Source organism: Poecilia mexicana, unplaced genomic scaffold (genome assembly GCF_051168715.1).
Source record: "Poecilia mexicana isolate PSO_F unplaced genomic scaffold, ASM5116871v1 scaffold_14, whole genome shotgun sequence".
Classification (NCBI taxonomy): Eukaryota; Metazoa; Chordata; class Actinopteri; order Cyprinodontiformes; family Poeciliidae; genus Poecilia; species Poecilia mexicana.
The window spans coordinates 5,446,325-5,469,636 of NW_028263383.1; the positions used below are offsets into that span (position 1 = coordinate 5,446,325).

General features: G+C 36.6%; 1 protein-coding gene across 2 annotated transcripts in view; it reads right to left on the minus strand.

The window, feature by feature from the left end:
• LOC106921101 (cell adhesion molecule 2-like) overlaps positions 1-23,312 on the minus strand; it is a 226,413-nt gene that overhangs the window by 20,006 nt on the left and 183,095 nt on the right. For both annotated transcript variants that reach the window (XM_014992564.2, XM_088012686.1), the window contains exons 5-8: positions 7,649-7,810; positions 7,007-7,097; positions 6,707-6,885; positions 2,006-2,119 (exon numbers count right to left, since the gene is read on the minus strand). In XM_014992564.2, the coding sequence (XP_014848050.2) occupies positions 2,006-2,119; positions 6,707-6,885; positions 7,007-7,097; positions 7,649-7,810 (546 nt within the window). The remainder of the gene's footprint in view (positions 1-2,005; positions 2,120-6,706; positions 6,886-7,006; positions 7,098-7,648; positions 7,811-23,312) is intronic.

Below are 23,312 nucleotides of genomic sequence, written 5' to 3' on the forward strand. Positions count from 1 at the left end.
ACAGGGCTTCCAGGAAGAATTTTGCTTTGGTACCCAAAATAACTCTTCTGGCTCTTTTAAATTTAGAACAGTTTTTAGTACTGTTTCAATAAATTAAATAAATTTTAGGAATAATGGTTTCAAGTTCCGAAAAAAAGAGTAACCATGTCAAATGGATGATGAAAGACTTCAGTCATATTAAACCAATCAGAATGTACAATAAAAAAATGTATTGATCTGATGTAATATTCTAATTTTAAACTGTTTTTGTTCATTGGTTTTAAGCCTTAAAAGTATGTCAATGTGCAATTATATTCCAAAGTGTGTCTAGCATCACTAAGCTCAATGTATTTTGAATATCGTATTTTCCGCACTATAAGGCGCACCTAAAAACCTTCAATTTCCTCAAAAGTTGACAGTGTGCCTTATAATCCGGTGTGCCTTATATGGACCAATATTGAGCCACAACAGGTCTAGCAACTATGGTAAGCAGCCGCCGACTTCATTTTTGCCCGTAGAAGAAGAAGTGTGCGGTGCATGCTGGGATAGTTGTCGGAACGCTGGTTTGTTAATAAAGTTTGACTGACCTATCTACCTACCGACCGTCTACAATCAGGTCGTCTGCAGGTCATTTAGCACCACGTTCTCCATGAACATGCTGTGCGCGAACGGAGAAGGGTGACCATCGTCCGGCCACGCCCCGGCCCAGTCGCGGAAGGCTCTCCTCGCCGACCTGAGTCGGACTGTTTTATTGACATTCAGTTTAGTGCAGCTCCATCTAGTGGAACGTAATTCCAGTCTCTACTATAGCGTCTATTCTATGTGCCTTATAATGCGGTGTGCCTTATATATGAAAAAAGTTTTAAAATAGGCCATTCATTGAAGGAGAGCCTTATAATCTGGTGCGCCTTATAGTGTGGAAAATATGGTACGTCAATATAACAAAGACAAAAGGAAATGTATTTTACCTTGTGTAGTAAATATTGACAGAAAAGACAACTGTCTTTCTGTTTCTCAAGAGCGAGGACAGAAACCAAAAGACACAAATGGGTTAACCACAGAAACCTGGGAGATATTTAGGCTGGAATTCAAATGCAAACTGTACCTCACACATTATCTAAAGGAATCCTGGCACTTTATTTAGCAATGAGGGGGAAGGAGCTGGAGAAGCAGAAGAAACTGCAAGCAATGCGTCAGAGTTTATAATACCATTACACAATAATTGTCACACAGGGTTCCATATGGTTGATGGGATCAGCTCACAGATATCACTGAATACTACATAAATTTTAGATTGTGTGCATATGATTCCTGCTAATTGTTCTTCCCGAGATATACACACAACGCCATGCAAGATTACAAATACTGTGCAGGAAGGTAGTGTTCTGTGATTTGTACACAGACTCCTGTAGTTGGCATCCACTGATGGTACTGATAAAATTATTAAAGTTCTAAAGGTGTTTCCAATACAGAGAGGATTAAACTTATGATGCAGGCGCAGAAGCTATATTTATAGAGAAATTAAACAGATTTTAAGGGAATATTGACAATCAAAGATATTGAAACATGATGTTAGGATTGTGGAAGGATGGCTGAGAAAGCAAGGCAAATACTATGATTGCAACATAACAACGATTGTCCTTTTACTGGGATTCATTTCTTCAGATTTGCCCTGTATTCAAATGACCACAAAGGTCATGGATACTGTCTGAATCAGGTGTGAAGCAGGATTTAGAACCTCTTGATTTTCCAGAAAGAAATAGTAGTATTCCATACAATCTCACTTAAACTCTTGTTGTTTTGATGCTTCAGGGTCCAAAAGCACATCAGAGTTTGAAATACAAAATGGAAAGTCGATGTACTTAGTGGATTTTATGTTCTTGTATCACTGTTGGGGGAATAAATGTCATAGGATTAAGGCAACAACTTGAACACAAAAAAGAAAAGATGCAAGTGTAAAGTAGAAAAGTGAAGTATAAAGTAGCATGCCGAGGGGGTAGTGGTGATATGTGGGGTGTTACTGTACCTCTGCTGCCAGTGACTGTGGGGTCTGAGGCGTGGGTGCTTAACTGAACAGTAGGATCTGGAGGGATGGGATGTAGGGGGGGTGTGGTGGATGGAGGCAAGGTGGTGGGAGCGTCTGGTGGAGGGCACAGACAGACATACACAAAAACACAAAAATAATACAACAACAACAAATGAATTCACACAAAGAAGTGATGTTTGGGAGAACGGGGACAGTTCAGCATTCGTGACATCTCTCTGACTAACTTAGAGCTCATAATAGTTAGACTATTTAGTTAAAATGTTATTCAAACTAGTCACGCATGTTTACAATTACATTTTTATTGGTTATCTCAGGGACACAAAGAACAAACATTCAATGGGAGTAAGTGAAAGTTGTGCAACTTGTAACATATCCTGTGGTGACACTGGAAATGTTTATGTTCACCCACTAAATCATTTTCTTGCATGTGTGAGGCCAGTAAATTTCTTAACATAGATCTAGAAATGAATGTACAAATGTGAACAACTGAAAATGTGTAAGTTAGGTAAGTGTCCCATACAGTGCTTTGCAAAAGCATTGACTCCTTTTGAACATTTTTGCATTTGATCACACCATAACTGCACTCTTCTATGTATTTGGATTTCATATAATATACCAACACGACATCACACATTATTGTGAGGAATAAATACTAGTCAAATACAAATCTAAAAAAATGAGGGATGCATATGAATTCAGACAAGACATTTCATTTGCCTGTTTTGAACATTAATTTTAGTTTCTTGCTATCCATTATTGTGACCAAATGAAAGCAGTTATGTGCTACTTTGTGTTTGTATAGGTCAAATAAAAAACAAAGAAATCCAGTAAATTCTTTATTTATTCTTTGACAAAATATAGTAAAGTTCAAGTTGTAGAATACTTATGCAAGACACTTTACCATACAATACAGAAAAGGTGGAAACTTTAGTATTTTAGGGGTTATGTAAAATCAACCACAACTCAAATTCTTGGGACAATGGACAAGAATAGAATCAAAACTGAAACGTTACCACTTAAAACTTTTATGTCTGCTTCAGGGTGCTATATCTTCATGTGGGATGTAATGTACAGAGTGAATCACATGATCTGAAACTTGTTCCTGACAGGAGAAAATGGAAGTGTTACACTGACCCACGTTACAACCATCCCTGGCCTCCTTTCTACACAACACAAATGAACTCCATATATAACTGTTTTACTACTGGCCAAGGATATTTCCAGTCTGTTTCTGTGAATGTTTATTTCACTGAACTATGTACCATTTTGGGTATATCATTGGCAATTCTGCTCTTAATGTGGATTTATTGTAATAATATTTATGTAAAATCTCATTATTAAAGCAAAAGATGCAGTGATGTTACTTTGTTTAGAGATCATCAAATCATCACAAGTGAACAATGTGGTTAATTTTTGTCAAAACCAATGATCTTTACTTCCATTTTTGCTTTCATTTGTGTACTCTGTTAGAAGTAACCCTAATATCTACATTTATTTAAAGTGAAAAACACAAAACATATGTGCATGCGCATGTTCACTACAAATTGTCTTTGCAGTAATCTTAAATAGCCATCTTTAAATGTGGGTCTGTCTTTTTTATAGCAATGGAACAGAAATAACCTTGAATTGAATCTGCTAATGCTGTCTATGTCTCTGGAGACACAAAGTTAAATTCCACCAAATGAAGACATTAATTTGACAAAAGATCTGTGCCAATTACACATTTTCAAGGGTGCTTTCAGAAGAGGTGATCGGGTCATCATTATCGTGCTCTGTTTCAGATTTCATGCTAGAAAGTGTTTCTTGCTGTCATCCGCTCAGGCCAAAGAGAAAAAGGGACTGAAACATTGTGTGACCAAGTTAATGAGGTTACACTACCACCTTGGCTTTAATGTTTATGTCACTCTGCATTTTATGGTGAACCAGAGGCTTTTAATTGGCTGTAGTCGTCTTTCTCAGGGCCAACCGTCCTCTGTGTCTTGGTGACATTTGATCGTGACTCACAGAGCAGCTAACTGCATGTCTGCAGGAAATGGGTAGGAGAGAAAACGTCTCCCCCTTGGAGCAGGACCATTAAAAAGGTATTTTTCAAGAATTATGGAGGCAGTTGTAAAAGGCTAAAAGGTGTGCTAATCACTAATGAAGGGTAGAAACAGGCTTGGTGCCATTTCAGGCGAAGAAGTAATGAATCTGAATAGGCTTCTTTGACCCTGCTGTACCCAATAGCCTTTTTTGTGCAGCAGAATTTGTCAGTTTAATATCATCCGTGTCATTATGTGCATTGGTTGTTCTAGCTTTTAGTTTCATCTGGCATTTAAAGGAATTGTTAGGCACAGACACATAACCATGGTGTGTGAAAAGCCCATTAATTAGGAGATGCAACATTTATTCTATTAGTCAAAAAGTGAATAAAAGGGTTTGTGGAAGAAGTTGATGAATGGGTAATGTTAAGTCTTGAAGAAATTGTAAAACCACTGATAATATCCGTACCTAATTTGCATCTATTTGTTCATTTTTATTAATAAGTTTCATCCAAATGTATCTCTTTTGCATCTATCTGAAATCTTTTTGTAAAAGCCACACTACATATTGCTTTATCATGAAAGATTTGAATATGAAAAAAGTGAAAAATATTAGATGGTATGCCTAATTAGCCAGGCTTGATCCTAATTTGTGGCTCTAAATGCATAAATAGACCATTTAGCTAATTATGACAGTAATAGACTTGTAATTAACGTTATTGCATTTGAAATGATCTATAAAAAAATCACATAGCATTTACATGAAAAAAATAGCTAATTTCCATATTTGCAATTAATTTGCTACATTAACAGTAGATTAAAATGATAGATAGAAACATTGCCAGTTATTTGTATGATATGATTTAGCTTTTTCTTCAGTAGCATTGAGCATGACAAGCTAGATTTTCAAGCTACATGATACTGACATGCTGTTCAATGGGCCAATGACATTACTAAAACTTCCTAGATGGAAACTGCAACATGTTGTTCACTGATGAGGCTGTCTGCAGAAAGGTGTAGCACTCTATTACAGTTTCATAAAAGCAAAACTAGAGGACGAAGGGAGGAAGGGGGAGCCCCGGTAGAGGAGTGAGGTACATTGAAGTGGGAGTGGTGTCACCCAGGTAGTCTGCACCTGGGTGACATGAAAGGTATACGTAAAAACGAATGGGATGCAATGGTATGTTATAAATGCAAGATTGTTAGTGGGTTGTTGGACAAATTTTAACATGAAAAAAATTATCATTTTAGCTTGAAATACAATACTATACGTTTGGATTACATCGTTAAAAATAATCGTGTTTTATCGATTATTTAAAACTAAACCACTGGAAAAATGGCCTCATTTTACAATATAAAATGCTAAAACCTAAAAAATCAAAAGCATTTTCACCCTTATGGTCAAAATTTGGCCACATCTATTTGCAGTTGGGTCAGCGACTGATCCACACTATCAGACTATGTGCAAACTGTTTCAGATTGGAAATTACAGGTAACATTAGTTAGAGAATTGTCTAGTGTCCCTAACTTTAGTACTGTTGTTATTTGTTCACTGAGTTGAATCATTTAGGTCTTGTAAATGTTCTTTTTAAGATGCTGCTAATTTTTATTCTGTTTGTTAAACTTTTCGGTGAGCGTTTTTAGAAAATGTGCTAACTTTGGTAGTTCTGATAATGTTCTTTACGTGGGAAAATGTGATTTGATCAGCCCTGACCAGTGACCAGCTGGTGTAAAATTAAAACTGTGATCTTTTTTTTTTACAATCAATTAATATAACGTTTTTTATCCTTGCTCATTCAGTCTTCTCAGTGCTACCTTTTGCTCTTCCTTTCATATGCTGTCTAGGCAAGCATAACTTGACATGTACTATGTTTTTCTTGTTTTTTATTCAGATAAATCTTTGAGATAAAGCAAATGTAACATCCTTGGACCAATGTACCAACATTCATGTAATCTGTTATCGATCTGCGAAAAGACACTTCTTTTTGCCAATCATTGAAAGCTGTCAAACGTCTCCAAAGCTCAGTTGTCACTGCTCTGCTTGTACTCTTTTGTATTTTTTATTATTTAATACCAGGAGACAAATGGTAGAGCAGGAACAGAAGGGAGAAAGAACTATCTGTTTTTCCTGACACTGAGTCGCTTTATCCTCCACCTCCTCTGGCGTTACTAGGAATTACTTATCATGATATTCTTGACAACGCAGCACTAAATTCTGCCTCCCTCACACATTTCCCTTTAGGTATGCGTGTGTGCCTGTGCGTGTGTGTGTGTGTGTGTGTGTGTGTGTGGGTGTGTGTGAGAGAGACTGTGTGGAGGATCTGCGACAAAGGTTTATTTAAGGAAAGGCACTGGTGGCGTTTGTGGCACCTGAGGCCTATATTTTCCATGTGAAGGATGGCACCCCTAATCACTTTTTGCAGTTATACACTATGCAGATCAGGAGGTATTATAATCCTGTTTATGCAACTCTTTTTCCACTATTCATGTGGAGTATAAATGGAATCCAAGGAGACATTCTGTAGGTTGTAGCATTTAACCTATTTGTCTTTGAGTAGGTTTAAGCAATTACCTGAAAAAGATAACTCTGTACCTTTATTTTTGTCTGTCATTGCATAAAACACAATCACTCCCACATCACCCTTTCCCTTGAACTCACCATACACGTAGAGTACATATTCAGCACTGCTGGTCCCAAGATGGTTGCTGGCTTCACAGCGGTAGGTCCCATTGTCTGTCTTGTTGAGTGAAGTAAAGGCGAGCTCCCTCCCCTGGACAATTATCCTGTCAAGGTCAGGAAGATCACCACCATCCTTCGTCCACATCACAGGATCTGGTCTGTTATTTGAGATATTTTTTTTGATTTTTTTTTTTGTGGAAAAAGGTCAAACTCGCTGCAAGAATGAAGAATATAATAAAACATAGAAAACTAAAACAATGGAGAGCAGAAAACACTTACGATGGGTTTCCTCTGGAGAAACACTCCAGCTTTAAGTATTGGCCCTCCTGAGGGACAGTAGTTGATTTAATGATTTCCACACGAGGAGCATCTAGGATAGACAGGAAGAGTTTCAACTAATGGTAAGTGGTAATGGAACACATTAATATTTGTAAAACCATCCTATCGTATAATTATCCTACAGCTAACATTAGGATAAGGATTAGTGGACAAATGATCCCTCCATTAAGACAGATTTTTATTTTCTTTTTTAGATATCTCTAATTCTAAGAGAGCAACAATTCTAATATATTTTTAGAAGAAATAGCACCTCATTTAGTACCAAGTTTTTCATGCAATAAACTCCAAATGCAAAGCTTACGAAGCCATTTGACGATTTGTGTGTCATTACAACCTTCACACCAACAACACTGTACAATCATCATTACTGAACATGTTGCTGATGTTCAAAACAGCTAAATTTAAGGAAAAAAATCATTATTAATTTAAAATATGTTTTTATCAAGACTATATCTACATGTATCTATCTAAATTTAGTGCATAATTTTGTACTATCCTCTACTGCTATTTTCATTTTCACTCATGTCCAGATATTCCTCTTTTGTTCGTGCTCGACAGCATATGTTTTGGACATTTACTCACAGTGGACCTCCAGTACTTCGGTGGCCTGCTGGGGTGCCTGTGCGAGTGCAACATGGTCTACTCTGCAGGTGTAGGCCACGCCGTCATCATTTCTGTCCACGTGTAGCTGTAGAGAACTCCGCACCGTGAACGTCTTCCCACTTGCATTCACCTCTTTGGCACCTGTGAAGAGAAAACAATGGGAGAATGTCACCCCAGCAGCACACCGCACTCTGGCAAAGCATTGTTTAGATGTACAAAAGTAATGGCTATGTTTTACATTAAAACCAACTGTATATCCATTTAATATGGATAATTTCCAAAAAGAATGCACATGCAATTCAAAAAAAGTCTTACTGAGCTTTGGTTCGTGTATCTGCATCAACATGGACACTTACTGCTGTGAGGCACTGACAATAAGGTCAACAGTAACCATTATACGAAGATACTCTTTGCAGACAAACATTTTGAGCTCATGTGGGTTCAAATGTTAATGTTGTGGAGGGTCACTTTTTTTGGCTGCATAACCTTCAGCAAAAATACACATGAAAGAAAAAATGAATAGCGCTTCTTGACTACACGAACTCCTATTTACCACCTCTTATTTGTGCATCCCATGGAATTAGTCTCACGTTAATCTCAAACTGTTTAATACCTCTTCTCAACTTTCTACTTCTGCACAACTCCGTCAAACCCAACAGGGTCAAAAACTCAAATGTTTGTCTTTCCGCAAACTATCACCTATTACACCTATTCATCTAATCAACTCCTTGGCAGAGAAATCCTCGCAACACCTGCTTTGAACTCTGTACAAAAACTGCTGATCCACATTTCTGTGTTCATTAGCAATGCAATCAAAAAGCTTCCTCCAGTCATTTGCATAATGTCCTCAAGTTTTGTTTGTTTATCAATTCATTATTTCAACTTTCTGCTTCACGTGACTCTCTTAAAATACAACAGAATAGATAAACGTGTTATTAAAAAAGTTAAATGAGTTTGACTGGGTTATCCTGAATATTTTATGTGATTTGGGGTCAGACATTTGTTTCCTACTGACTATTGATTTTTGTTTCCATATCAAACTTTCTTCAAGCTTTATTTACTTCACAATAATTTATTTAGTTTAGTTTAGTTTTTTCTTTGTGGAAAATTTAATTTCAGAATTTCTTAAACAGCCCCAGATCTATTTAATACTATCTATTTTAGGCCAGCAAAAGCATTAAAGGGAGTTTTGAATTATTTGAACATTAGCCATATAAAACTGTATTAGATATCATCAAATTATGCATATAGTACATTCTTAATATTTTTCAATTTAGCAAAGTGTTGCTGAAGTTGCTGTGACAGAATGATAAGTATGAGGGCAAAACAGATGTGTTCAGAAAAGAAATGTGAAGTTATTTAATCATGCTTTACTCATATAGTTATACCTAACTATATCAGGACAAAACAACAAAAGGTCCAGCAACTCAGACGATTAAGCCCTGTGTGTCAAGCACAGGAAAATAAATGCAATTCAAAATGTCACATTCTGTAAGTTAAATTAAATTAGACACTTCAGATCAAATTCATATTTTAGTAGGGGTGGAACATGACCTAATGCAATTTACCAGGCAATAATGCCTTATCCAGTCACTGTCAACTAGGGCTGTTGTAAACGAATATTTTAGTAATCGAGTAATCTATCGATTATTCTTACGATTAATCGAGTAATCGGATAAAAAAAAAATATAAAATGAAATATTGGTAAATCTGGCATAATACCGGTGTTACTATCAGATATCAATATCAGTCCAATTTTTCATATTTGAGCATCCCTAACAGTTGCTTTTTTGTAGTTTAGAAAACTAACCTGTAACAATAATAGCTCACTTTCTAAGTTAACCAGAAGAAAAGTTATAGAAAAATCTGAAATTATATTGAATTTAATAACAAAGAGGCAGGCTCACAAATATGCTTATAAAAAATGTCTACAATCCAGCTTTTAGTTTATGTATTCATCTTCAGTGAGTTTAATAGATTAATTAAACTCACCTTGCCACCTAACCTGTCACGCTTTGGGTTTGAAAATACGGGAAATGCCGCCTGGAGTGGGAGGAGAGGGCGAATGAACGAAGGTAAGATGGGGTGGAGGGGAGGAAATAGACCAGCGGACTGACGAACCGTTAGACTGGGGGGAGCAATACGGGATATTTACGACACCTTCACCGGTCACACTCAGAAACTCATCTACCAGCCATGTACGATGCGCTCCGCCACCCGTTTCTTCAGACCGGGATATGAAATGTATTGTGCGGTTCGTCGGTAAAGCTACATTTACACGGTAAGCATCAGCTACTCAGCCGCCCGCCCTGTTCAGTCTATCCGCTCACCTCAACGCTCTTCCCGCCGTTCGCTTTCAACCAGCAGCCCCGGAGGAGAAATGCTGCCGTACTCCAGGCATCCCCCAGTCATTTTAAGGATGCTTATTGGTTCCCCAAAAACGATAAAAAGTCGGGCATTATCATCAATCAATAAAATCCCCACGGGCCAGTCTTGAAGATTGGACTTTATGCCGCTGAGACTTAGCTTTTGTCAACAACTCAGAGGCGGAAGTGAGAGCTCCGCGCAACGCAAATGAAGTCCCGGCCGGAACACGGTGCGCTAACTAATAAAACATAAATTAACGAAGCTTCGAGGCAGGTAAATTTTCCTCGAGGAATTTTAGTAATCGAGGTACTCGAATCATTCGAGGAATCGTTTCAGCCCTACTGTCAACATACAGTTGACAAAAACAGAAACATGCATCTGTTTTTTTTCACTGTTCGAAATTAAATCAGACCGAACTTCTCCTATCTGAGAGAAGTTAGAATCATCTAAATTATTTCCATTTGCTAAATGTCAAAATAATGAGCAAAAGAAGAATTAATGTCTTCGAAATCAGAACTTGACATAGAGAAGTATACAGCCAAGAGGTTGTAAAGTGATGTAAAGATGCAGCAGGGAGTTCTGTATTAGATTTAATCTGAAAATATGAACAAGTGCACCCTACAGGTTCCTCGCCTTTGCTCTCTGCTGCACTACAACTGTCCCTCCACAGTTCCCCCCCCAACAGGAAAGCCCGCTGAGAACTCAGTAAATTGTTAGTTTTCATGTAACGTTAGGTTCCTTATTTGTCTTTAGTACAACTGCAGCACACTGGCAATATTCAGCTTCAACGGCAATACGTGGTTGAAGGGTGTGAGCAATAAAAACTGCTGGGCAGCCAACACGTGGCTACATAAACACCAGAAAAGCCTTCACCACTTTTAAAAAGTTTGTGTATTTGACTTTTGGGTTCTCAGCAGAAAGATAGACACAATGACAGATGAAATACAAATCATTTGAAAGTACAGTGAGATTACTATAGTTGACTAATTATGCTGAACTTGGCATCTGCTATAAAGAGCTATTTCACAGCTTTTCAAAGAATTTAGACTGAATTATGTCATGTCCAGTTAAAAATGTAAAATATTTAGACCAATGATTTTGCAACGTTTTACGAAATAATTTTATTTTAAAATATCCAAGTTTTATTTTTGCAACTTTCAATAATTAAAGTAAATATTTGCTCCATGTGTCGTGCATTTCTCACAGTGGCCATGTGTTTGCGCCTTCTAAAGAGGCCGTTTATGCTCTGCATCCTTACCCCCGCACTGCTTAGCTGCTCCACTTTCCCAGCATCCCTCCTTACTGTCCATTCTACCTCTAAATTCTGCCAATCAACTATTCTGTTGAGCCACTTCCACCAACTGAGGCTATAAGAAAGACTCCCCAAGAGATGAATGACTGACAGGCCTGCAGAGTTAGCAACATCCATCCAATCAACAACTGACAGCGAATATGGATGGATTTCTTTATAAAGACTAAACTGAAACATATTATTTTTTTAACTCAATGAAGGTATCAGAGGAGCAAACATTTTCCATTAATTTTTATTCGCAATACTTGCTCGGTAGAAACTGTTTGTGTCTTTTCAACTTTCTACCAGACTGACTTGACTTTCTTTTCCCTGCCAAAATTCATATAGTCTTTAAGCAACATGTCAAGCTGTTTTTTCTGTTTCTCTTTGTTCCTCCATACTTGCAAGCAATCTCTTATTTTTGTTTTCTGTGTGATATTTCAAATTGACTGCCACTGCAAGGTATGATTCAAAAAGAGAAGTATAAAACGGAAACTTTCTTCTTTTAAAACCATCAACTGAAAAGATTAGACACATTTTTATATAACCATAACTGAGACATTATTATAGTGCATATGTAAACACAAGCAGACAAAATGTGTGTGCAAAGGTGTCTGCGAATATTAGTTTAATTGGTCTAAAAATACAATATCCTAACACATTTTAAACATAGCCAAGACTGAAAAGCCTGTAAGGCTCTGTCATGCCAATCAAACAATTTATGCATATATATATATATTTATATATATATGGAAAAGATTAAGAGACCACTGCTCTGAATAGCATTAAAAACCTCCTGGTTATTCCACCAAATATTGATTTCTCAACTCTTCTTGAGTTAAAACATCAGCATTGTTGTTTCTAAATGAATATGAACTTGTTTTCTTTGCATTGTTTGAGGTCTGAAAGCTCTGCATCGTTTTTGTTATTTTGAAAATTCCTCATTTTCTGCAAATAAATACTAAATGTTTGTTTGGAATTTTGGAGACACGTTGTCAGTAGTTCATAGAATAAAAGAACAATGTTCATTTTACCCATACATTAACCTATAAAGAGTAAAATCAGAGAAGCTGATCATTTATATGATTACTTTCATTTGTACCAAGTTGTTTTTTTAAAGTGTAATCATAGCAATATGCATACAGCATTAGGTCAGTTATGTTTTATTTGATTCTGTTTTCATTGCTTCACTTTATTTTGTATCTATGTGTTTTCATTTCCTTTTTATTATTCTATTGCTAATATTACCAGTGTAGCACTTTGGTCACTTTGTTGTGTGTGAGAGTGCAACACAAAGAAATATTAATTGATAAAATAATCGTATTCTGTAGTTGTGACCTTATTCTCTCAAGCCTTAAAAACATAAGCAGACTAGATACTGTGAAATGTACAGCAGTGGCTCAGAAACACTTGTTAAATGTTATCAGTGAAGACAGCTTGTTGCTGCATGTCAAATCTCTTAATAAAAAATAAGTTGAAGACGGTAAGTAAGTTCTTGAAATAGTGCCTATTATCTGTGGGCCCAAGGAAAAACACATTTTCTAACGTAAGGTAGAAAACTGGCTCTTGATCTACTGAATCCAATTAGAATTTATTTTTTCAGGGGGGAAATCATGGACCATTTGTCCTTGGAGCTAAAAAACACAGAGTACAGTTTAAACGCAGGCTTTAGATAACTTGCATAATGAGGAAGAAAGCAGGTTCTTTTCTATATAACAGTTTTTATCATATTTGAAATAGAAAACCACCCTTAGCACAAAAATATTTTTTACCAAGAAAAAGTACTGCACAGCTGTGTGTTTTCAGTGCAGACCTGTGACCCTAAGAATATTTAACATAATTAAACACTAACTGAGACATGAACATTTAAATATGCTAAACACTTCTAAAACAATCAGCTTATTTTACATTATAAAGTAAAATAAATAAGAAATTTTTGTAAATGTGTTCTCATTTTTCAGTTTAAGCATCACTCAGTTTTCATTATTTTAAGTACTTTGAAAATCTATAAATATTTTTTGTAACAGCTGCACAGATTTTCAAAAATATTCACATGCCTTTTTTTGGAAAAATAAAGAAAAAGTTAGAGTACTCTACAAAAAAATAAAATAAATAAATAGAAAGGGGTATACAGTTCTGCAATATTCACCTGTGGTCTGACAGAAAAAGAGGTAATAGTTGGCAGAGACTGCGGCATGCTGTTCTGTGGGTGGAAGCTCTGCACCACTAGCATGAGCCAAGGCAAGCTTGGAGGATTAGGAATGGAAATGACAGGCGTAAAATGAGAGAATTTGACCCTTTTATTCCATTTCACAGGAGAGAAGGACAACCCAAGAATAGGAAATGGTCTGGAGGGGAGCAACAAAACAACAGAGACCGTGGAGGTCTCCCAGGGAGGGGGAGAAATCATTGACAACAAGCGGCCGTGCTGACTAATCCTGGCAGCAGGGGTCTGAAGGCTGACTCAACATACCCTTAACTGCATCTCAGCTGAGACTGGAATTCATTAGCTCAAGCAAAACCAATAGAAAGCAATGCTATTAATGCTAATAATAATATTTTTTTTTTTTTTTTTTTTTTACAGATCATCAGACAAATTTTACTGTCAGCCAAAGATAACCAGAGTCGATAAAAAAATTGCAGCTTTTAAATAATGTTTTGATTTATTAGAGGAAATGTAATTCCTCCCTAAACCTAATAACTCCTTGTGACTCCTTTGGGGCCACCAATTGTCTTAAATAGGTCGTTTAGCAAGAAAGATATGCAAAGATGAGAAAGTAATAAGTGTTAATAAAACTAAAATTATTGAACCAGTTAGTTACATAATTTCTCTGGCTATTTTGTAACAGTGAAATCTTACCCCACTTTGCACCTACTTGCCAACTCATGTATAATAACATCAGTGAAGTAACTTCTACCCTCCTAACCACCTCAGCCCTTACATAAGTCACTTCAAAGCAGCAAACAGGCATAATCATGGCTGACTCGAAAGTGTCTTTAAGTAAGAAATTAATATTTAGGGTAGAGAGAATCTAAATGTCCAAATGTATTATTTGTATGCAGAGCTTAAAGCCATATTGGTAATATGTAAGTAACATGTATGTTGCAGTCTAAGAAGTTCCTGCTATTTTGATATTTAAATATATTTGATATACTGATATTGTGATGACAGTAAAATGTTCAGCCGTTTTTAAAAAAAGTATCTCTTTAATATAATTATGAATCAAATAATTGCCTAGAGAATTGTGCACTATTAAGTACATGAGCACAAAATGGACAAAATGACAATGATATAAGGGTCTGAAGTGGCAAAGTGACCCGTCGCCTGCTGGAATCACCTTTCCTCATGCTGTTCTCTTCAGTCTTTATGAAAGCACTGTAAATGCCATTCTTCTATCTTTTAGTTCCCACTAGACCAGGGGTCTGCAACCTGTGGGTCCAGAGTCTCACATGGATTTGTGGGGCATTCACAGTGGCTTCAAGCAAGTCTCACCAAAAATAAATAGAACAAAAAATCAACAACAAAATCGCACCACAAATTATGGGGGCAAATAATCTGCAATTAATTTCCCCCTGAAATAAGAAATTAAATTGTTTACTTTACCTAAAATGTTTTATACCTTTCACAGTTTTTTTCATGGGTCATGTAGGTTTTGTGGTTCTAGACAAATTTTACTTCGGAGATGTGAGAGCAAAAATGTCTCTTTGCATTTAAAATGTTGCTGAATCCTGCACTAAACCATATTCCTGGATTAGGTTTGAATTTAGCTAAAGACTCAGGGAGATTTTATTGCTTACTTAACTTGGAAATTGTAGGGATTATATAAGTGTTAAAATTGTTTTAATTACATTTATTTCAATGAGACACTGTACGTACAGTATCCATGGATTTTAAATAAACGGACTTTGCAAGTTTTAGGAAGTTTTGGACTGGAATGAACCAATTAATCTGTGCAGATTGTGACTTGCCTCTCAACAACAGTGACAGCTGGGATTACACCTCCATGGCAGCAAAGAAGATATGGAACATAATTATTTTTAATTTGACAATAATTGTCTTTAAAACCATTCAATTTATTTTCTAATTAGAGTGCCCTAGCATGGATTTTTACTGTGATATTGCACTATCTAGCTAAACTGGAGTTTGTGGTAGATGCACATTTAATTTGAGATTATTCAGAGCCAAAGTAAATAAAAACTGTTGTAAATCCACCGCCGTTTTACAGCAGTTCAGTGAGTGTGCTTTCCTAACAGATGACTAAGAGCAGTGAGTGCTGTTGGATGTTAGGAGAGTCTTTATCAGTTCCTAGCAGCCCTGTGTCATAATGTCCTCGCTGACATGACACTCCCCAAGCATTCACAGCTAAGACGTATCGGCTGTGGATTCATGAGGATGACTTTCCTCTCCAAAAGGAGAGGGCCGGTCGGTCTTGACGCATTGGCATTTAAAATGGAGACAGGTGGCCCACCTCCACAATGTTTCCCGTAATGCGCATAGACAGTGGGCTGTTGCAGTCCTACCCCATCTACTTCTGTGCTCAAGGCTATGTCGGTTAACCTGTTCTTACTTTATGGTGTCAGAAAAAGAGATGAATCAGAAATATGTGCAAGAGGTCCCATTTACTCAAAGCTACATGCAATTAACACAACAATAAAACCTTAGGATGCCTTTGATGTTCTGATTTATTATTTTTGGATCTGACTACAATACGTTTTTCACATTACAAACATAACTTTGAAGATTTTAATTGGGATATTATCTAATAGTAGAACACAAAGTAATGAAAGACTGTCTCGTTGAAAGAAAACTATGCATAATTTACTCAAAAGGGTGCTATGCATTTGTATTCAGCCCCATTTAGTCTAAAACTCCTAAATAAAAATGCATTCAACCTCCCACAAAATGTTGAAAGAAAGCCACCATTGAAAGATTCAATGTTTGCTTATTGTTTATTTGCAAAATGGCACAGGCTCTTACAGATGAGATAGAAAATGTCTTAGAATGTCAATTTTCAAGTTTCATCACAGAATCTCAATGGAATTGGAGTCTTAACTTTGACCAGGCCAGTCTTAGACATGAATATGCTTTGATCTAAATCAGTGGTGCCCAAGTCCTCGAGATCAACTATTCTGCAACTTGTAGATTGCTCCCTTCTGAATCAAATGGCTCATCAGAAGCTTTAATCTCTGCAGAGGCCTTGTAGTGAGTGATTCGTTCGATTCAGATGTGTGAAAACGGAGATGCATCTAAAAGTCGCAGGACAGTAGATCTCGAGGACTGGATTTTTGATCTAAATCATTGCACTGTATAATCCAAATACATCGCACTCCTAATGTTTTTTTGTTTTTTTTGTGAAATATTTTCAAAATCACATCTTATTCTTCTTATGTCAGAACACGCTATTTTGCTTTCTTCCATTATGTAAACTCGCAAACAAACTTCAAACATTCAAGTTTATGGTTGTAACATGCAAAATGTGAAAAAGTTCCTTGTGTGAAACTACTCTCACAAACAGCTGAATCCACTTAACATCAAAATAGGCCCAACAAATTTCACTAAATCTCATATTGATCAGCTGTGCATGGTTATTTGTGGTACACATGTAACAGGATAGAAAGGGTGAACATGTATTTTTGTGACTGTATGTTTTATTCATGCCGCTGTGACTTGCAGGAGGCATCTTGAAATTACATCTTTAATGGTCATTGATCTGTTACGACCCAGGGAGCCGGGTAGTATAAACGTAATCCCAACGCAGACTTTTTTAAATAGTGTTCAAGCAAGGTTGTCAAATACTGCAAAAGTGGCTGTATTTCACTTTTAACTAGAAAACTTCTTTAAATTCCCAAACCCGATCCTTATTTTTAGTTTTCGCAATGTCACTCATATTATCAACCTTTTTTTTTTCTACAGACACTCCAGGAGCTTTCTCCTTTACACTTTCCTCAATTGGTCGTTCTGGGGTGAGTTTTAGAATAATGATGGCCTCCTTATTCTGCTCTTACCCACAGCTGTCCAGGGCAATTACCCATAAATGAAGAAATACGCAGCACTATTTCAAAAGCTTGCTCAGTCACCGTGTGACTTCTTCAGGCAGACTTGAGTGATAGCAGATTGAAAAGCCAGCAGACAACGACCTAAAATAGAGCGAGGTATGTCAGCAGTAATAGTTCCCTGTCCTTGACTAAAAAGTTTGACAGTGTAAAGATGTGACCGCGAGTGAATTTGAATCAAACTCATGTTTTTCTCTCGAAGTCTCTTTGGAATAGATTTACAGGGCAACATGATGAAGTAATAACCTCTACAGTTTAGGTCAGAGAGTATGATAATACTAGTCAGATAGCTAAGATCCTCTCCCTTACTTGGAATAAATATTCATTTCATCTCTGTCTTTTTTTGGTCTCCACGCGGCTCTCCCTGGTTCAGCGGTGTGTAAACAACTCCTACATGTGGTGATATTGGAGGAGGTCTCTCTGGGTTGTGGTGTGTAACTGAGATAGAAATATATCATTACTGGGTGGGGACTGAGGGGATCCGAGGGACAAAGAGAATGAGAAATAGGAATATTGGATTCCGTTTCACACACACACATGCACACAAGCTTATGTCCTTACATGCAGGCTGTCTGCTCCATCTGTCTGTTTTGCTCACGCAGACACTGAAAAAGGCACGCAGACACACGCACACACACACACATACACACACACACTTAGCATAGGATGTCTGTTAACTGCATGCTGAATGGGTGATGGACTGCTTCAGTGGTTCTGCCGGTAATATAATCTTCCCCATTCCCCCAGATCCCACACCAATATGTCACAATTGTCATTTATTCCCGGCATGGTTGCCCCACAATCAGATGGGTTTTCACATTGTACACACACTGATCCTGTCAGGATGATGAACACTTCAAGGGCAACCCACGTATTCCCACACAAGCATGTATGCATACATACATTGAACAGCAACATGCGCAGAATTTCAGGTTTACTTGTTTCTGTTCTTTTATGTTTTTAGAGTAGGTGGGTGATGGGGGGTTTGCAACAAGCTGACAATAATCCACACCTTCCCATTGCTAGAAGGAGTAAGATAGTAACAGGAAGGTAATTTTGGTTTGACAAAGATGAACATTATGTGCAAATGTGTCTGTCAATCATAGTCCTGAGAAAAGATTTTTTGTTTTGTTTTGCTGAAGTAAACAGGTCCTGAGCGTGTCTGATAAATGTATCACACATAACAATGAGATGCTAATTTAAAACTTGTCTGAAAAGACATGGTATTATTCATGAGATCGATGCATTTTTCACCACAGAAATGAAAAGCCTTTCTTTTTGGTCTTGTACACGCTTTAGTTTTTGGGGTAAATGAATAGAGAACCAATGACAAGACTCCCTAGAACTGTGTTTTTGAACTACTCCAGATTGATACTTTGCATTAAAGTGTCTTTTAAAGTGATGCTGATTATTAGTTCTTCGAGCTTTTCAGATATTTTCTTTGAGCTCTGACTGCTTTTTATTTTTTAACTTTCATATTTAGTCCTTTGCTATTTTTAGATGAATGGTAATCTGAACGACACTCAATAGTAGAGGTGAGCAATTGCGGTTCCCAAAAGCCCACCTGAGCAAGTTTTGTTGTCGAAGGGCATCACTGGCTGAAAGATAGTCAATAATAAACTCTAAGTATGTTTTTCTTTTTATCAGTTGCTGGTATGAGTAGTTATTGCAACTGAACTATAAACTCTGATATAACCTACTGCCAACTGAACTTTCTATTATTGTTACTGTAAATAACAGTAACAGTTCTTGTATTTTTCTATGTTAATCTGACGATGTTCATCCCTGTAGATATCAATCTTTTCCCCAACAACAGAACCACTTTACCTTCGACTTTCATGAATAAATGCTTTAAAAGTAGGGCTGAATGATATTAGCAATTTGCCCTGGTATATTTTTAGACTGGCTATATTTATTGAATTACATTTTTTGAAAACAATGTACAAGTAGGAGTAATTTTGCTGCACCATACTTTGTACTTCTACTTGAGTAACATTTTGAAGTAATGCAAGTCTCACTTCAGTATGTTTTCTTCCTACCGTAAATTAGGAAAATTAGAAACTAGATCTCAGTCTTTTTTTTTTTTTACTTGAGGTAACAAAGGCGAACATACAAGGATGGCAATGTAGCATCCCAAACAGAGAGATGCAAACATTCACCCTTAAAAGAAAGGTCATTTTTTAAAAGTCAATTTAGGTTTGAGTGTGGAATTAACACTTTACGCATTAACTAATGGACATCTAAAAGACCAGATGTGGCCCAGGGACATAAAATGCCCATTTGTTCTAAAAATAACTTTCATTTCAAATAGACTCTTTAGACAATGCACTTGAGCCTAACAAAAAGTCATAATTTACTCTGATATATGAAGCTTAATGTACTGGAAAATTATCAATCATCACAGCTTGATGTATAGAAAACAGTGTTTTAATGTCAATAAGTTGAGTCTTAAGAGTCAATGAGCTGAAAAATGACCATACAGTGAATGACCATCTGGTAGATGAACCTCATTGGTCAAATATTCATTTTTCTAAAGTAAATTCTTTAGTCTCCAAACTACATACACTATGGTGTCAAAATAATTATTCAGATTTTTAAGGAAGTCTTTGTTGCGTTAAATCTTTGCACCTTACTTCATATTTAGAAAATATGCTTGATTAAATGTATGTTGTTTTAAATCAGAATGAAAATCTCTAGTCTGTCGACACCGAGCGTGTTAGATTAACAAGCTTCTTTTGTTGTTGTTTTTCCTTTTAGAGATAGGTTGCCCTACACGACTCTGAATAACTCTGATAACAGATTTAATTATAATCTACCATGTAATTAAAATGAGCGATAACACTGATATCTACTTAAAAGTGTGTGGAAGAACAGTATCGATTTCACCTAATCTCCTTGCTTATCTGGATCCTGGGAAACCCTTAATGCCTGATACCAGACTGAGCTGTCTGGACTGAGGCCAGAGTATAAAAGGTGTAATGGCAGCTACCGGCAGATGTCTCTTCAGTGAATTAATGAAGGGCCAAACACTGACTGCAATGACTTCAACAGACAGCAGATCTAGCAACCATCTTACTCTGACATTTGTTTCAGATTAGATTTTAAATGGCCAGTTTTGCAGCACCTGTAGCAGGAACGTCTTTGAAAATAAGACATCATCACAACCTGCATGATCTTAAATATGCAATGTTTTTCATCTACGTCACAATGGTTTAGTCTCCAAACCACACAATTGTCTAATTTTGTTTTATTTTGACAACCAATTCACATTATTTGTTCAGCTACTTTTAAGAGTACAGTATGCTATTATTAGAACTGAATTCATCAAGCTATTTAATTAGAATATGACTACATCATTGTATTTTATTTTAATGAGTGATGAAAAAATGTCTGATGCTGGCTTAGTTCCTAATTTTTAAAGGACATTTTTTTACAGGCTTCACAATTTTTAGGAACTACTTGGCAGCAGTATGAAAGTGAAACAAAGAATAGTGTTAAAATGCAAATTAACACAGAGCGAAAACAGCTAGAAGACTTTCATATGGAGATTTCCTTCTGATGTTTTTAAGATATAATTGTCATTATACACCAGCAGACTGTTTGTGAGAGAGAAGTGAGTGTTCACTGATTGAGCTAAATGATTAGCTGTTTATCAATTAACTTGGAGACTGATAATAAATTATTAGGGGCATGTTGCTTATTGAGAGTGAATACTACTACTACTATTATTATTATTATTACTAAGACAAGAATACCAGTTAAGATATTGCCAAACATCTATTTTTCAATCGTGCCACGTATTTAAATTTAAGTACATGATACTCACTCAGTTGCTGAATATTTCTTCAGAGACAAAAGCCATCCTGCTCTCTATTCAGTGAGACTTGAGTGACTGTCATAGAGCTGATCTCTTTGTGTCAATTCCATCAACAAGTCCTTTTCTAAGGCCATGGAGGTCAAGGCTGCCTATCATGTCTGTCCCGTCTTAGTTCTGGTGAGTCGATCACTTGCAAATAGCAGGCATTTCCAGCAATATAATTAAGAGGCGGTAAGCTAGTGGTGCCACTCGAAGAGTTCCTGGCCTGAAAGTGGTGAACAAACACCGGCCGGGACCGCTCATTTGTTATGATGTCCAGTTCTATGGAAAAACAGTCTGCCTTAGAAATTGATTTTTAATTCATCTCGAGACCAAATCAAATTCTCCTCTTCTATCAGCCGTTGTGGGTATGAAATAATAACGAACTCAAAATTATTAATGTGCACATAATAAATTTTGGGGTGATAGACTCACTCTGACCATCCAATCAGAGGGTGGAAACTTCTCATGTCATTGTGGACCTTCTAGCAAGCTCTGTAAGCTGAGTGGTTAAAAGAGCAGTTTCACTGCTGTGTCGTTCACTAAACACAGGCCTGCTCTCCTGATTCTGAAGACACTGGGCAGATTAGACAGCACGCAGACACTGAAACTTCATTGGATGGACCACTGACAATCAACACAGACATGTACGGGAAGCGACACCGCCAAGAGAATCATTAGAAAAAAGGAGAATTAGCTTATTGGAAGCAAATTAAAATGTATTAAAATTTATTTGAACAAGATATATATAGTTTAGGTTTTCTGAAAGTGTTTATAGCTGCAGAGAAGTTCCACTATGGCTTTCAAATGACTTGAGAAATCTTGCAGTGGAATCACCTTATTAACTGGATGTGTTTTTGTCACACACACTTGTTAGTATAAAAGTGCCACTGACTAGTGTCTTTAAATGACTCTCAAAATTTCCTAACGCATGTCATTTTGGTATGCAAACACATGATTCCTTATGAATTTTACAGGTGCCTCAAGGAACGTGCAGTGTGGAGTATATAGACATGTTGTCCTTTCTGAATTAAGGGAGAACAGCTTTGTCGCTGTGACTAACCTTCTGACATCAACACACACAACGCTTCCAATATAATCACCCGAGGGGTCCATAAAAGCAACTACTATCAATAAAATTGCACATCCTCTAGAGATCACCTTAACTACAACTATCTGGAGCAAACTGTAAACTTCTGGTGGCAAATTAATTCATTTAAAAATGCATCAAATCCCAACTAGCTTATATTTTTCTGTACTGGGAGCTCTTTCCTCAGAAGTGGGCTACTGGGACAAGCATTGTTCACCCTTGGAGACTAAATAAGCCTGTTAAGAAAAGTGGTCACGCTGCTAATTAGTGTACTTTGTATTGTTTGTATATGCTTGTTCTTCAGATGGGAAATACAACGTATAACAAAGTAGAGAATGAACTCTTGTAATATGTTGCAAATATATAGTAATTAGTGCAACTGAAAAAGTATAAAACACCCCACATGTATCATATCTTTAATTAGGTGATAGATTGTTGTGTTCTCTTTAATTAGTGGAAAATCTAATGGTCTTTTTAATGAGAGCACAGGATAAGGAGAATACCAAGCACTAGCAACCCATTTCGTTTTCACTTAGGAGGTAAACATTTTTTGCCTAATTCATGCAAATAGGGGAAAGATTCCAAAAATACTAAGATAAAATCAAGTTAGTTAGAGGGACAATTTTGTGTCAGATATAAGTGTTAACACCGTCTCTGAAAGCAGAAAAAATAAACATGCTAATTTATTGAAAATAAAAATTATGCACGCCTTGGGAAAAAGAAAAAAAAAAAGTTTTTCTGGTTCAATAATCCCTCGCATGAGAACAGTAAAAATAAACCACATATCTGTGAAGCGTTTGAGCTCTGCATTTGAAATCCTTTTCTATAAACCAAATTGTACAACAGCTAATTGAGATTTAGGCTGTGCAGCACCTGGCTGCTTGTTATTCTCATTACTGAGTGGCAGTGATCCTGTGGGTTTTGCAAATATTTTGACATCTATTCATGCAATCACGTAACTTAAAGGGTTGTTTATATTTACATT